Source organism: Cervus canadensis, chromosome 22 (genome assembly GCF_019320065.1).
Source record: "Cervus canadensis isolate Bull #8, Minnesota chromosome 22, ASM1932006v1, whole genome shotgun sequence".
Lineage (NCBI taxonomy): Eukaryota > Metazoa > Chordata > Mammalia > Artiodactyla > Cervidae > Cervus > Cervus canadensis.
Window position 1 is genome coordinate 28,581,602 of NC_057407.1, and position 16,712 is coordinate 28,598,313.

At 37.4% G+C, this 16,712-nt stretch overlaps 1 protein-coding gene and 1 long non-coding RNA gene across 2 annotated transcripts in view; one reads left to right on the forward strand and one right to left on the reverse strand.

The window, feature by feature from the left end:
* MDFIC2 (MyoD family inhibitor domain containing 2) overlaps window positions 1–16,712 on the reverse strand; it is a 107,385-nt gene that overhangs the window by 37,892 nt on the left and 52,781 nt on the right. Inside the window, exon 3 of the mRNA XM_043443178.1 lies at window positions 4,214–4,252. Within this exon, the coding sequence (XP_043299113.1) occupies window positions 4,214–4,252 (39 nt within the window). The remainder of the gene's footprint in view (window positions 1–4,213; window positions 4,253–16,712) is intronic.
* LOC122424919 overlaps window positions 1–16,712 on the forward strand; it is a 526,871-nt gene that overhangs the window by 11,208 nt on the left and 498,951 nt on the right. The gene's annotated exons all lie outside the window — the stretch shown is intronic.

Sequence of the window (16,712 nt, forward strand, 5' to 3'; positions counted from 1 at the left end):
GATACTAAAAGTGAGTTCCCCCCAAAGCCATGGTGTAGGAGATAGTCATAGTTAAACTGTTCTAAAGAAGAACAGGTGAAATTTGAGATTTGGATGGTACTGGTGAAGCTTGAAGGAAATAAAAGTGTAGCAAGGTGGCAGGAGGCAAGGACTCACCATGGAACAGTGGCCAGTGAGAATGGCCAAGTAACATAGTTAACAGTATGGCTGTTTGTATAGTCAAAGCTAAGGTTTTTCCAGTGGTCCTGTATGGATGTGAGAGTTGGACCACAAAGAAGGCTGAATGCCGAAGAATTGATGCTTTTGAACTGTGGTGTTGGAGAGGACTCTTGAGAGTCCCTTGGACTGCAAGGAGATCCAACCAGTGCATCCTAAAGGAGATCAGTCCTGAACACTCATTGGAGGGACTGATCTTCAGCAAGCTGAAGCTCCAATACTATAGCCACCTGATGCAAAGAGCCGACTCATTAGAAAAGACCCTGATGCTGGGAAAGATTGAAGGCAGGAGGAGAAGGGGACGACGGAGGATGAGATGGTTGGATGGCATCATTGACTCAACGGACATGAGTTTGAACAAGCTCCAGGATATGGTGAAGGACAGGGAAGCCTGGTGTGCTGCAGTCCATGGGGTCTCAAAGAGTCAGACACAAGTGAGTGACTGAACAACAACAAATAGCAGATTTTAAAATGCTTGTAAGTTTTGCTGATAAAGCCCTTCTCCCCTTTGTTTCCTTACTTTAAACTTTAGTAAAAATCTGTTAGGCCCCATGTAGATCTGAGACATGGAAGGTATTTGCAGTGAGTGACTTGGGATTGAGTATGAGACAATTTTGCTTTTCTCAAGGACTCTAGACACTTGAAGAGAGGGTTGTGCTGCCATCTGAGTTACACATTTGTTTATTAAGTCATTCATTTACCTAATGTTTATTGAGTATCTACTGCATGCTAGGGACTCTGATGGAAATTGGAAATACAAAAGAGAGTAGTACTGTTATGACCTGTGCTTAGTACAGGTTCTGGTTGTATGTAATGGGATGCACATGTATCTGCTTTGCAATAATTTGAAAATTTATAGGGATCCTTTGTGATCTACACACATAGCAGAGTTTCTGTTCTGCCCCCACCCCCCACCACCAGTTCTTCCTTACTTTATTTTGGCAAATTAATTCCTTTATTGGTTCCTAGCTTTTCAGATTTTGCTCAAGTAATGCTTCCCTCCTCTCTCCACCTAGTCACACCTTGCCAAGTCCTCTTTACAGCCTTGGATATCCTTAGCCTGAAGAAACCTCACATTTTTTTTCTGATTTAATTGGTCTGGAGTTCAGTCTAAAGCATCACAGTTTGTAACAACTGCCAAGATGATTCTAGTATGTAGCCAGGGTTGAGAACTGCTGTCCAAACGTGTGCAAATAAAATCTTATTGGTACAGTGTCCTACAATTGCATTTGACAGCAACATTTATTCTTTCTTTTATATTTCCTTTTTTCCCCTAGGAGAGGAAAACAGGCCCTTCTCCTTTCTAACATGACCTTTTGTATCAGGAGTTTGCATCTCCTTATCTTCTGCTGTCCACAGGATGCGTCTTTATTCACCATGATCCCCTTTCCCTGTATTTTCACACTCTACTGACTCTGTCCTGCCTCTGCAGGGTGACTTAGGTGTGCTATAGCCTGAAAAGCCTTCTTAAGCTAATTTTTCAATCACCCAATTACTCAGAGGGGTCCTTAGCACAAGCAACTTTACTATCTACTCATTCCTTGATCCTTCACGATTGGCTTCCATCCTCACCAAGTAAAATTGATCTTTCAAAGCCCTTGTGGTAATACATGCTAGCGGCTTAATGCACATTGGTTGAGTGCAAAAATAAATGAATACATGACTTTCTAATAATCAAGTCAATGATCTTTCATCACTTTTCCCCCTCCTTGATAACATGGGTAGTCAGGTCCATGACTCTGACCCTGTCTTTTTTAGCAGAGAATGCTGTTGTTGGTGTTTTTTTTTCCCCATTCTGATATTTCTTCTATGACCCCTTGGCTGGCCACTTCACAGTGTTACACGGGTTTATGGGTTGTGGAAGCACACAAACTTGGTCATCAAATCAAGTCCCTGCGACTTCATAGTTGCATGACTTAGAACAGATTGGCCACCTCACCAAGCCTCATTTCTTCATCCATAGAGTGGAGATAAGACAACACTGCTCTGAAGGTTGATATGATACTTCAGTGCCATTGTGAAGTCATTAAGTGCTCAGTTAATGTTAGTGGATGTTTGCATTGCAGTGGATAGAAGCTGCCTGTAGGCAGTCACCAGGCCATTTTTTCTACCACTATATTCTATACTTGAAATTTACAGTGTTAGGCTCAGGATCCTTGAAAAAAAATGTGAATAAATGAGCCAGTACATTGTTTCTCTTAATGGGTGATCTTTCTCAAAGCCTTGCCTTAGGCTCTGTTCACTCTTTCTCTTGCTGACCTCATCTATTTCTTGATGACCTTTGATGTCATTTATTACTTCACCTCTCTTCTTCATGTAGATAACCGCCACATTAAACTGAAATCAGACTCTGCTTGTTGTGCCCTCCATATCCAGATATGTTGTCTTTAAGACATTTCCCAAGCAAGTGTCCCAAAAGGCATTTCTTTCATATCTTAAAATCACTATATTCAGAAAAGAACTAGTCTATCTTCTCTCTCCCTAACTCTTATTATTCATTTTAATATGTTCATTATGTATATTTGGAAGAGCCTGCTATATAAAATTTATTTGTGGGATTTCGCTGGTGGTTTGGTAGCTAAGACTTCACACTTCCAATGCAGAGAACATGAGTTCAATCCCTGGCCGAGAAAGTAAGATCCTGCATACTGTGCAGTATACACCCAGCCCTGCCCCAAATATATATATATATATATATATATAAAAAATATATATTCAAAGTATATAAATATGTATATATTTAAAGTATATAACTATGTGTATATTTAAAGTATAAACTATATATGTTTAATTTATATATACATATACAGAATAGATGTGTTTATCTATGTAATGACCTCCAAAGAGCTCTACCTGCCTATCTGTTGATTGGCTCAATGATATTCCCATCTACCAAATGTTATTCTTCCTAATACATAGCTCAGGTTTTTAGCTACCTGCCCTAATGACAACCAAAAATAACAAGAACTGTAATTCTTACAAGTCCACACTTCTTATCCTGCCAGTGTTTTTTTTGACCCTTATTTTAATCAAAACTCCCTTTTATATAAACAATATTTATATTTTAAGCAAGCAATGCATAGTTACAATTTTATAGTGAAAAAAAAGAGCTCAAGTGATATGGAAGTGTAAAAGAAAAGCAAAATTCTCACCTCACCCCTGCTGCTCGCTTCATTCTTACTACTCTTTATGGAGGTGCTTCTTATTTTTGGTTGGGGATAACTCTTTTCTAGATTTTTCACCTAAATTGATGAACATATACATGCCTGATTCTTACTTAATATAAATGGGCCATACTGCATTTGTTAACGTGACACTGGCTTTTTACTCCCTCATTAATATGTCTTGTTCATTTAGCCCAACCTCTTCCTAGAGGACTGTGGCCCAGTATAGCCTCCTACAGGAGCACCATGACATATTAGGCAGACTTTCATTGCTGAATGTTTAAAAGCTCCCTTGCTATTTATTCCCTATTTCTCTGTGTCATCTTTTAACTAAATGAGAAATCACATTTCACATTTTCTGTCTTGGCCTCTTTGTACATGCCTAACAGTGAAACTTCTACTTATCCCTCAAACCCAGCTCAAATGTTAGTTATACATGGGGTCTTCTTGGCTAGTTCTAGCTTAAAGTGGTATTTTAGAGAAATTGCTTAATCCTTCAAGGACAGAGACTGATTTTTTTTCCATCCCTTAAAGTGAAACACAGGCTCTTAAATAGGAAGACTCTGAATAAGCGTAATGTATAAATGAGAACATGATTTTTTCAACTTTTGTTATGTAACATGTATGTAGAGATAGGCTTATAAGCACCTTCAAAGAAAAAAACTGATTGTGGTGTACTTTGAATAATGCAGATGTGTGATGATGTGTATGCCAGTGCTGTGGCCACTGTACTGTGGACACTCACAAAGATGGAGTCCTTCCCTTAACATATAACACCAAAGTGCCCATTATCCAGTACAGGAAGCTATTACAAAGAAATCAAATGAACCTACCAGGGCCTTCCAGAGGACTTGGAATTGAACTGGATAATCCTAAAATAAAGGAAATTAAAAATAATTATTTGCACGAATATCCAATTTTTTTGTCTTTCCAGGATACGTTTACCCTTTTTATCTGGGAAGAGAACCCCACTTTCTAAAAGAAGACCTGTTCCACATAGTATGAGTGGAATGGTCTTGTCCATCCCTCTTCCATGCACAGAGACATGGTAAGCTACATCCTGTGTGACCCAGCCATGGTGGGGCTTTGTGGGCTGGCTCTAAGAACCAGGTAGTACCTGTCAGGTTGTTCCCTGAAAGTGAGAGTTCTCTCCTCTTTTGTGACATTGAAGATAACTGATAAAAGTTATCTTTCTTGCCTGGTATAAAAATCTGAGAATAAAGCTAAAACAGGGAGCCAAATAGCCGTCAAAGCAGGGCATTGACTTTGTCATTTGAGTACGTGGATTCTCTTACTCCTGAAACTCATCTACTTTTGGAGATCCTAGATATGAGAATCTATAAGTTCCCTTTACCTATGCTACTTGGGTTTCCATAATGGAAAGAGGCTCGCAACATTATGTAGGAGGTTAAAATAACTTTAAATATTTATCTGATTCTGTTTCCTTCCCATCTCTTTTTACAGGATGTATGCTGATGAAATTCTCTAAATTCATTTGTTTAGTCTCTGCTTTATAACTCCTAAAACATTCACAGAGTAGAAATTGGAGGCTGGATTTTGTGCTAAAACGTCTAGTAAGAAATAAACTGAGATGTGGTTTTTGGTGACTTGGTCTTTCATCAGTTTTATTCAATTTACTTGAGTGAGAAGAGGGGACAAAAATGTATGTGTATTGAGTTTCTACTCAATTCAACTCTTTCATGACATTTACCCCTTTCATGTAAGTACTCTGATTCTGACTTAGAAGATTTTTAAAAAATCAAGATGATTTTCAGAGTAGGTGCTTTTCTGAAGGTCACTGGCTGGTTAGATGTGGTCGATTTAAGATTAGGATCCTATTGGGTCTGACCTCTGAGCCCTCCCGCTCCACCATCTGGAATGCCATACAGTTAGGAAGAATGTTGACTCTTAGGTCTAAAAGCACATTTCTAACTTTTAGTCAACTGCCTTGGCATTCATGGTTTGACATTATTGTTTGGGGGAAAATTATGTTATGGAAAGAAGTATGTTGCTCTATAGGGAATTTGAGATTTGAATTTGGAGACATTAATTCTAGTTCCGTGATATATATATATATATATATATATTTTTTTTTTTTTTTTCCTACTGAAGAGCTCTGTGGTTATGAAGTTCGGTCTTTCTAGATCTTGGGCTTCCTCCTCTGTCAAATAAAAGATATGAAGGCCAATCATCTCTTAAATCTATCCTAGTCTACTTATGCTGGTACACACTTCTCAGAACTCTATACTTCTCCTATTAGAGATCATAACGCCCTGTGTTGTGATTACATGCTATATGCACTGATGTCTTTCCCAACAACGAACCCAGCATATGACAAATAATAGATGATCAATAAATATCTGTTGAGTAAATAGATGAGGGAAAGATGTCTATTCATTTTTGTACTTAGAATACTACTTTTTTATATATTTTTTCCTACTGACCGAAGAGTGATCTTTGAAATTGCAGGAAATAACCTGAGATTTTGCTGGTGAGAAGTAAAACTAAGCTAATGGAAGATTTGAGTACTATGGTGCTCAGTCCATCAGTGTGTATTTTAAAGAGGACTTTCCTTTAACTCAGAGCTCAAGATAAGCGAAGAGTTAACTCACAGTTTTCAGATAGGAGATGTACTTTAAAGTGTAAAATGGTCATTTTAGGGTGTCACTGTAATTCAGCTTTTAAGGCTTGGTAACTGAGCCATCTTGGTGAACCTTCCTGTGAATGAAACCTTCCTTAATCAGCTTTTCCTATATTATTTCATCCTGGGAAAGAAAAGCAGTAGCTAAGCCAGAAGCAAGCAGAATAACAAAAAAAAAAAAAAAAAAGGAGTCTGTGGCCAAAGCAACAGAATTACTTTTTTTTTTTCTTTCACTTGTGTTTGTGAAGGAGAAGTAAGAAACATAATTTTTTGTCTTTGTTTGGACATTGGACAATACAAATCACAAGAACATTTATTTTTGACATACTATTTTTTTGGTGTTCTTTGGGATTTGGACCCTAATTAAAAAATATGTGTTTCCTATCCCTTCTTACTGTGAAAATCCTTGGCAATATAAACAGATGCACTGGTTGGCTTTTAATTCTGACACCAGACTGTCTGAAATAATAGCTCTGAGAAAGTGTGAATTCTTTCATTCCTCAAGCTTTAATTATAAGTACTTAATTTGTTTCTCTTTCTATTGCTGACTATCATACCAATCTGTTTTATTTTTTATCTGGCTAAACATTGTGCACCTTAGAAGCCCCTTATTTGGAAAAGTTTATTCTGCATTGGAAGAGAGAAACAAGTTGGAAGTTTGAGTTATCTTCATATTCCAGTTCATATCACTGTAATCTAACAATTAACATATTAAGTGGTATTCTAAAATTTTGAGTTATATAGGTCTTTATGATGACAGAATTAGGATCTTGATAAGCAGTTTGAAAACACTGAATATTTCTCATAAAAGTTGATTCATCATTTGAAAAATGAGCCAAGTTAATAGCTTACTAAGTCATCTTGACCTTTCACAGTCAAAGATATTCTTCACTTTTTGTGTCCACCATTTTTTACACCTCGTAACCAATTTGCTGGCACATCGTTTTCAGCCACGGGACTGACTGGTGGTACTGACTTCTGTCATTACATGAAGCACCACATATGCACATTAGCCAAAAAAAGTCATCAATTTCTGTAAGTAGGTGCTTTTCTAAAGAATTTCTAGGTCAAATCTTTTTAAATATTGTCATATATCCACTTTTAAAGCTTCACTGTGTTGAGATGTGCTTTTTATTTTCTAAGAGAAAAAGGAAATCAAAGAAATGCAAGTCCTTGCTGGAACTCATGATAAACACAATGAAGAATGTCTTATGTTTTTTTCTCCAATTTGTTTCTTTCCATTTACATTTTGAGATACTTTCATCAATTATTTTGGAGCCTAATACTAAAGATGTTAAGTCCTCTTTGCAAATATGATGGAAACATGATTGTGGATAAAATGCAATGTGCTTTAGGTTAGAAATTGTTAAGTCTACTATTTTTATCTCATTTTCATTCTTGTAACAATCCTAGATATTATTGGTATTATTATATAATTAAATATATATATTATTACTTTAGATATTACTATTATTATCCTCATTTTAGAGGGGGATTAAACTAAGATTTTATCCTAGTTCACAGAGCCTGGAAGCTGTGGAAGCATAGACTTGAGCCCTGGAAAGGGTCCCTCCTGCTGCTAGACTTTGTTGTTGTTGTTGTTTAGTCCCTAAATTGTGTCTGACTCTTTTGCAACCCTATAGACTATAGCCCACCAAGCTCATCTATCCATGGAATTTCCCAGGCAAGAATACTGGAGTAGCTTGCTATTTCTTTCTCCAGGATATCTTCCCAACCCACGGATTGAACCTGCATCTCCTGCATTGGTTCAGTTCAGTTGCTCAGTCATGTCCAACTCTCTGTGACCCCATGGACTGCAGCAGGCCAGGCTTCCCTGTCCATTACGGTAGGCAGATTATCACTGAGCCACAAAGGAAGCCCACTGCTAGACGTTACTGCAGTTAATTAACCTGTTTTACACACATGATCTCATTTAATCTCCCCCTCCAAAAATAGGCTTTCCTGGTAGCTCAGTTGGTAAAGAACCCACCTGCAATGCAGGGGACCCCAGTTTGATTGCTGGGTCAGAAAGATCTGCTGGAAAAGGGAAAGGCTAACCACTCCAGTATTCTGACTTGGAGAATTTGGAGTCACAAAGAATCGGACATGACTGAGTGACTTTCACTGTCTGATACCCCCCAAAAAATATTAATATAAGGCCTATTATACACCCATTTTATAGATAGAGAAACTGAAACTCTGGTAACAGAATTTTCTCAGATTCACTCAGCTTGCACATTAAGCTGTGTTGGTGACACAAGGTTGGAAGTGAGGGCTGCCTGACTGCAGTAACCCTGTGCTCAAAACCTTTATTTTAAATGGCTTTGTCTAAATAGCATTTGTCGAAATAATAGCATTTGTTTAAAGCTTCAGAATTTACTGTTTAAATCTAGTGAAAAAAAAAAAGTCGCTCAGCCGTGTCCGACTCTTTGCGACCCCATGGACTGCAGTCCACCAGGCTCTCCGTCCATGGGATTTTCCAGGCAAGAGTACTGGAGTGGGTTGCCATTGCCTTCTCCATTAAATCTAGTAGATGGCACCAAAAATTCTTTGGTGTGCAGTGACTGAAATAAACTATTTTAGGTGCCAAAAAGACTTAAAGGTAAGGATTAATGAAATAAATGCTGTTTTTGGTGTTTTATTTTTTTAACAATGATGAGCAGGAGTCTTGGGGGATACGTATTTCCAGTGGTGAAAGCAGAAGCTAGGGATTTAGGCTCCTGGATTACTCTTCTAACTCCCTTTCACATGACACATCATTTAATTCCTTCACCTCCAATTTATCGCCCCTAAATTCAAGTTGGTCATGATAACATCTCTTCAGGAATGGTGGTTAAAAAACAAACAAACATGATGACACTCTCTTGACCTTTTTCCAAAAATACAACCACTCTTTTGTCCATTTTTCACTTTTTCCCCATAAGTCAAAAATTTGTTTACATGAACTTAGAGTTTTGAGACTATGAAGTCTCAGTTGCCCTTGAGTTTCGTGACTACATTTTGGGGCAATAGCTTATATAGCCATGTTAGCTTCTAAGTTGTTTCCTGTTTTTCTTGGTCTTACTGCAATCCTTGCCAAAGCTTCCCTCCTCCTCTGCTGCATTAGTAATGCAAAATGAAATTCATTGTGCCCATTATATCTGTTAAATGGTTTCCATTTTAACTTGAGAAAAATGTATTGACGTTCATGTGTTTGGCATGAAAAATGTGTATATCTATCGAAGATAGCAACTTGTCTGTTGGAATTACAGTGCATTATGTATAATGCTTCTTTTAGCTGTGCATGTACATTTCCTGGAATCTTATTGTGTCAGAGCTTGGAAAGTTTACACAAGCATTGGTAATCTAATTTTTGTCTGGTGGGTGGCTGTGGAAATATGGAGTATTTAAAAAAGCAAATGTCTTGGCCATCTGTGCCAGGCAGGGGTGTCTAGTCAGGTGGGGTAAAAGCACTCATCAAAAAAACGTTTTAAAAATATTGCCCCGAGTCTAACCTAAATATTAATTTCCCAAGAGCAGAAAGACTTAACAGTTACTGTAACATGGTTTTGAGTCCATTTCTGTTTATTCTTTTTAGGAGTCCTAACTGTAAGGTGGAGGAATCCATTTTATCTTTCTCCTGCCTCTTAACAATAACCCTTCTTCTGACTATATTGTCTCCTATGTCTTTTGTCTTCTGCAGACATGAGTCTTTGGCTCATGAACATCTTGTTAAGGTCTGTTGAGGATTAGGGGCTGTGACACAATTTTCTCTTGCTGAGTCTTTTTTTTTTTTTTTTAAAGTTTTATCTTTTGCTTATTTATTTTTGGCTATGCTGGGTCTTTGTGCTGCGTGTGGGCCGCTCTCCAGATGCGGCTTGTAGGCTTCTCGTTGCAGTGGTTGCTCTTGTTGTGGAGCACAGGCTCTCAGCTTGCAGGCACATAAGCTCAGTAGTTATGTGGCACGGGCTTAGTTGCCTCACGGCATGTGGAATCTTCCTAGACCGGGGATCAAACCCGTGTCCCCTGCATTGGCAAGCAGATTCTCATCCACTATGCCACCAAGGAAGTCCTTGCTGAGTCTTTTTATTGGGGATTTTTCAGTTGGTTTGTCTTGGAAGTCTTTGAAATATCTTCTATCAAGCAATGATTTTCATTTTTCTTTGTTCTCCTTAACATCGGGGTTGTATTTTGCTCCACTGTTCCTGGGGTCTGGGTAATGAATTGTATTATTTAATAGGTGAGTGTGAAATTCTGTGTGCAATAGCTGGACTGCTCTCTGCTTCTCAGAGTTGCTAAATCGTCCTCACTGCACTGCTGCTGAACTGTGATGGAGTTTTTGTTTTGTAGCTTTAACTATGTTTCAGTCAGCCATCTGAAGCTGAGTTTCTTAACTTTGGCACTATTGTCCTCTGGGGCTGTCTAGTTCTTTGTTGTGGGTGCTGTCTTGTGCATTGCGGGGTGTATAGCAGCATCACTGGCCTCTACTCACCAGATGTTAGTGACACCTTCCCCCAGCATCTGCAGGTGTTTATTCCTGATGTCCCCTGGGGGGCGTGAAATCACCCCATTTGAGAATCATTGATCTAAAGCAAGGTTGAAAGACAAGGCTGGTGTGATGTAAGGAATTTCCATAAAAAGCACTGAACTCAGGCAACGCAATGACAATGCTGAGAGAGCTTTGTGTCTTAGAAGCTATGTGGAGAAACTGTATCATACATCCCTGGAGAAAATACTGTAATAATTGTCTATAGTTTCTTAGACTGAGTAACAGAGGAGGTAAGGGTCACCTTTTAAACTGCTTTGCTTCTGATCAGCTAATTATCTCCTCACCCTGTGATGCCTTTTATCTCCCCTCTAAGCAACTTGACTCACATAAGTAAAATTCTAATTCTTCACAGATTTTCACCTTAACTACGTTTCTACCCTAACCTCCCTGCTCTTCTGTTTCACCCACCGGTTTTCTTTGGCTCCATTGGGAACATGGTGCCCATTTATTTCTTTAATCCACTTCACCACCTTATAGTACATTCTACTCTGAGGATGAATTTTAACAAGATGCCTTTTACTGCATAGTACACTCCAGTAAAGAACTAATGTTTACGGTGACATGTATCTCTATTTCAACTGAAAAGCGGAGATGCTGCCGGCCACTAGCGTGTAAACTTTCTCCTGTTTGACTTTCTCTCAGTGCCTCTTTGAGTGAGTTACATCTGTTATATTTAATGGCAGTCTTATGGGCCTGTCCACAGGGTATCTATTTGCTGCTAAAATAGCAGTGAAGATAGCCCACAAATGAATGAAGTCATCAAATGTATTTGATGATAAAATCAAGGTTATTTTTTAATTTTTTGATGATGTGAAAACTGTGGAGGGATGCTAACAAATCTGTTTGATCAATATATGGAATATAAAAAGAAGAGGAGACAAGATTGACTGATGAATAAAATGAAACTGACACAAACAGGCTGACAGCCAGCTGTAAGTCTCTTTAGGGCAAATGCAATTAACTTAGAATAATAGACTCAAATTTGATGGTTAGAAATGCATTTTTATTAACAATCACAGGCCAAATCATTATGCTCTTATGAATAAAATGGTACTTATATTTCGTGCATGTGTGTGCTTGCATATATAAATATATATACATATGTCTCCCTATGTATATACCCATGCCTCCCACATTGCTATGTGCTCTGCTTACAATCGGGATGGAAAAGTTGATTTTTAGAATAATGTACTTTAAAAAGGAAATTCATTCATAAATTGTCTCCAGGACTATAAATTCTGAATATTCTCCCAAATTACATATATAAAAATCATACTACTTATCTGGTGCTATTAGACATAAAGCCAGTGAGTCCTGGTCCCAGAACTGCTGGTCCTTTGGGGATTTGGAATTGCAATCAGGGATTTACAGATTTCATTTTGAAGAGGAGAAGTCATTACTAGAAACCTAAGCTCATTTCCTCTCCTTTAATAGCTATTTTAAATCATTCATTTAGAAAATACATTAACTATTTAGGGTACTTGAAATGCATTTCTTTTGGCATTGTCTGCATTTTTTAAAGAGTTTTCTTTTCTAAAATTATTTAAAAAAAAAAAAAAAAGATTAGAATTAGCAGAAAAAGACCAAATGACTTCTGTGTGATAAAAACTTATTCTTGCATAACATTCCCTTCTCTCATTGCCCAAGAGGAAACAATTTAAAACTTTAACAAAATACTAGAATACTGTAAGTAAACTTTTTAATGCCATAGAGATGGGAAAAAAAGTATGCCACCCTTAGAAAATTAAAAACTGGACTTTAAATATGGTTAAGAAGTAGCATATGGCTAAAAGTCTTTTTAAATGAATTTGTTAATAATTTAAATCCAAAGCAGTTTTACTTCTGTACTGATTGCTTACTATTGATACCCACCTTAACTAGGAAGTGAGTAAAAAAAAAAAAAAGAAGAGATTATAGGAAAAAATAAGGAGATTTATTCTCTACAAATAATTCAGGATATGGAGTCTTGCACAACCCTGCAGACTCCTTTAGATATATGTATTTTTTTTCAAATGCAAAATAAAGCTCCCTGAGTTATGTAATTGCTATTATTCAAAAGGACATCATGAAGGTTGACAATTTAAAATGTACTCTTCCTGTCACCATCCAATTTTTTAAAATGTCTACTGATGGTGTTAAAAACAATCTCCGCAGAAGAGGGCTGCCATTGCCAATTTAGGACACTGAGTTTGTTATTAGCGTAGGCATATTAGATCATCCTCTTGCTCTTCCTGCCTGCTTTGTTCTTTTGATATGGCAGGGAACTGAAATTGACAACAGCCTACATTTATATAACAGTAACTTGCATTGTTAAATATATATGTGTAGATAGACAGATAGAGAGTTCTTTTATTCCCCAAAGATATCAAAGTTCACTACACACCATGAAAAAAACCACAGAAATATGCAGATGCGTCTAGGGTGAACCATGACAACTATTTAAAAGCATCAAGTATTGACAGCCTCAAGATTCTGAAATAGTTCATAGTCATTTTTAATTTTGGATATTTTTATCCCTTTAGAAAATTTCTGTTTTCTTCAGGAGAAGAGGATAGAAAGGTCACATTTTGTTAACAGAAGTAGTTTAGAAAAGTGAGCTGGGAACTTAGCTGTCCAAGTCTACAAGTCTTGACAATGTTGTGGTAAACATGAGGCTGAATAGACTGCTTTGATTCAGTCAGTGTTTGATCCATTGCATTCATTAAACCACATAAAGTGAACTCAAAGTGGGGAGTCTGATGATTGGATAGGCACTCCTATAAATAGGGTTGTATGTACGTGCATTTAGTTGTGCCTAACTCTTTGTAATCCCATGGACTATAGCTCGCCAGCTCCTCTGTCTATGGAATTCTCCAGGCAAAAATACTGGAGTGGGTCGCCATTTCCTCCTTCAGGGGATCTTCTCAACCCAGAGATCAAACCCACATCTCTTGTGTCTTCTGCACTGACAGACAGATTCTTTACCAACTGCACCACCTGGGAAGCTCCACCATATTAAATTTAAAAATACCAAATAAAAATACAGGATGCTTAGTGACATTTGCATTTCTGATAAATGATGCATAAGCTTTAGGAGAAGTAGGTCCCATGCAATATGTGGAACATACTTAATACTAAAAAAATATGCATCATTTAGCTGAAGTTTAAATTTAACTAGGCATCCTGTATTTAATCTGGCAGTCTTCACTATAAAAGCAAGGCTTTGTGTACTGTTTAGAAAATAGATTATAATTGGGGTAAAGAAAGTTTTAGAGGAAAACCAATAAAACTTTAACTTTTTGTTATCCTTACAACAGCCTTACCATCTTAAAATTTTTAAGTCTCTTTTCTCCTCAAAGAATAGTAATACACAATATTATGTTTAGATTTGACTCTGCTCACAATTTTATGATTATAAGTGCTGGACAGAATATTTAACAATATAAGTCTCAGGTCATGTCATAGTTGGTGTCTGTCTCCATGGCTGCCATGAAGGATAGATAGTTTTTTAAAATGTATTGTTTGGGTACCAGATACAGTGCAAATGGTAGGAGTCTAAGCTATGCTGCTTGAATGAATTTATTCCCTCACCATTGAATTGATTTTCTCTTTCCTTCCAACTTTTTGTCATTTCCCTCCATTTTCAGACATAATGATAATATTCCCTCTATAGCAGAATTTCCATTTTGAGATATTCTTCAGCACGCACAGGGTGAAATGTCATACCATCTTAGCAGTAGGGTATAGATAGTATTTCTTATAAGGATAGAGCTAGATTAGGTCTGGGTGATTTGGAGGTAAGTTTCCTGGTGATGGGGAGAATTAGTGAAGTTATTTTTTAAGGCCACCAGGCAAGTTGTAGAAATATTTAATTTCAGCTATTCAACTATATTCTTGAGCACTTCATATGTAGTCTTTATTATTTAATGTATATTATCTATTATACACCTGGAGAAGGAAACGGCAACCCACTTCAGTATTCTTGCCTGGAGAATCCCATGGACAAAGGAGCCTGGCAGGCTACAGTCCATGGGTTAGCAAGAGTTGGACATGACTTAGCAATAGAGAGAGAGAGAGAGAGAGAGAGAGATCTATTATACAAGTGAGTTAAGCATTTTCTTAGAGGACTTTATAGAATTTTTATCTTTGGCATTGTACTAACCTTTCACTGAACCACAGAACCAAGCAGCAAGTACATTGTATTAGAATTTTGATATATAACATTATATCTGTTTCAAAACTCAGAATTTAATGACTCTTTAATAGCAAAAGGTAAACCTTTTTATTCCTATCATCATTATCACTTGATTTTGTTCCTCTTGTAAACATGCTGTGATCATTTGCCAAGGAGGTATAAAGTGAGAGAGATGTAAGGGAGAGGAGCAAGAAGTAGAATAAGTTAGGGCCTTAAAAAAGATTTAAGGTAACAAACATACAAAACAGGATTATGGTCATCAAGAAACCAGAAGCTGAAAGTTCATCGAGAACAAAAATAATATCAACTTTTTGTTTCTTAAATGTAAGTTTCCATTTACTTTCTGTGAAAAAGAGATGCTTACTCTTCTTTTAGATTAGGTTAGACATTACCTTAACAAATAAAGTAGAATTTTCAGTTAACTTCATCAAAATAAATGTCCAAACAGAGCAATTTAATCCATCTTTATATTATTTGAAGGATAGGGAGGAGAGTGGTAGAGGACCTAAACTACTATCTGCTCCATGCAGGCACTGTGCCAGGGAATGCTAAACCATAATCTCTGACCTCAGGACTCTTTGACTCATGATCTAATGAGAGAGATAGAAAGTGAATAATTACTATGCACTATAATTAAGTGCTATAAAGACAGAGTATATTGTACAGACATGGTCCAACGTAGAATGTTATCGCCCTTGTAAAGCAACTGCAGGAATGTCTTCACTGGGGAGATAATGGTTGAGTTGGATTCTGATGCAATTATCAACTGGCCAAAAAAAATTGAAAAGACATTTTATGTAGGGAGTGCAACAATCACCAAAGTGTTGGGTCTGAAGTAGTATTAGAAGCAGATTGGTTTGAGTAGAGCATAGCAGGAATTCCATGAAATGGGACTTGAGAAATAGACATAACTCAGAACTTGGAGGCCCCATAATATCATGGAAAAGAGAATTTGAAGGAGCAAAAATATGGTCAAATTTAGGAAGAGAGTGCTGGCAGCAGATGGGAGGAGACAAGGTTAGAGCACTGTTGGGCTCTTCCAGTTATTAGTTCAGGTAAGAGATTTGTTGTTATTTAGTCGCTAAGTTGAGTCCAACTCTTTTGTGACTCCATGGACCATAGCCCATCAGATCCCTCTGTCCAAGGGATTTCCTTGGGACATATATTGAAGCGGATTGTCATTTCCTTCTCCAGAGGATCTTCCTGACCACGGGAGTTGAACCCATGTCTTCTGCATTGAAGACAGATTCTTTACTACTGAGCCTGGGAATCTCTTCAGGTAAGAGATAGTCAAGGCTTAACCAAGATGTCCATTTGTAATTCACAACTTAATAAGCCAAAGAACTCAAGAGCTGCACATTCTGAAGAGTGGTGATAAACCTGGTTAACATCAAACAGGATTGCAATGAGGAGGCTGCCATATATGATGTGTTTGCTGATCGTGGCCTCTATAACTCAGAGGAAAGGATATCAAGAGAAGGAAAGTGAGTCAATTTTATTGATGGTAAATCACGTTAAAAGGAAATGGATCAGGCAGCTTTAGTTGCAGTATTCCAGCTGACAACTTCACAACCATCTTTGTCACCTCTATGGAGTTTTATCCCATTTGGCTGAAGAATACCCTGAAGCTCAGAGATGTTAAATGTAATATTGTAAATTCACAGAGCTAGAAAGTGATGGTGTGGAGGTCCCCACTTAGGCCTGTCTAGCCATAAGGTCTCTGATCTCTCCTTTAAATTGCACAGCCTAGGACTGACTTCAGAGGGATGCTTGTGTTTGGACCAAGTTGAACAAGGATTTAATTGTATGTCAGAGATACTTCAAGTAATCTCTGCTGGAGTATGAAGTAGTTTCAAGAGTTTTGTGTCTTTAATATTTCCTAACTGGCTTGAAAGTTCAGAAATGTATTGATTCATTCATTCACTCAATATCTAGTAAGTGCCCTCCTTCTTATTTTCAGTCATAATTTGGAGCGTTAGTGTCTAATGA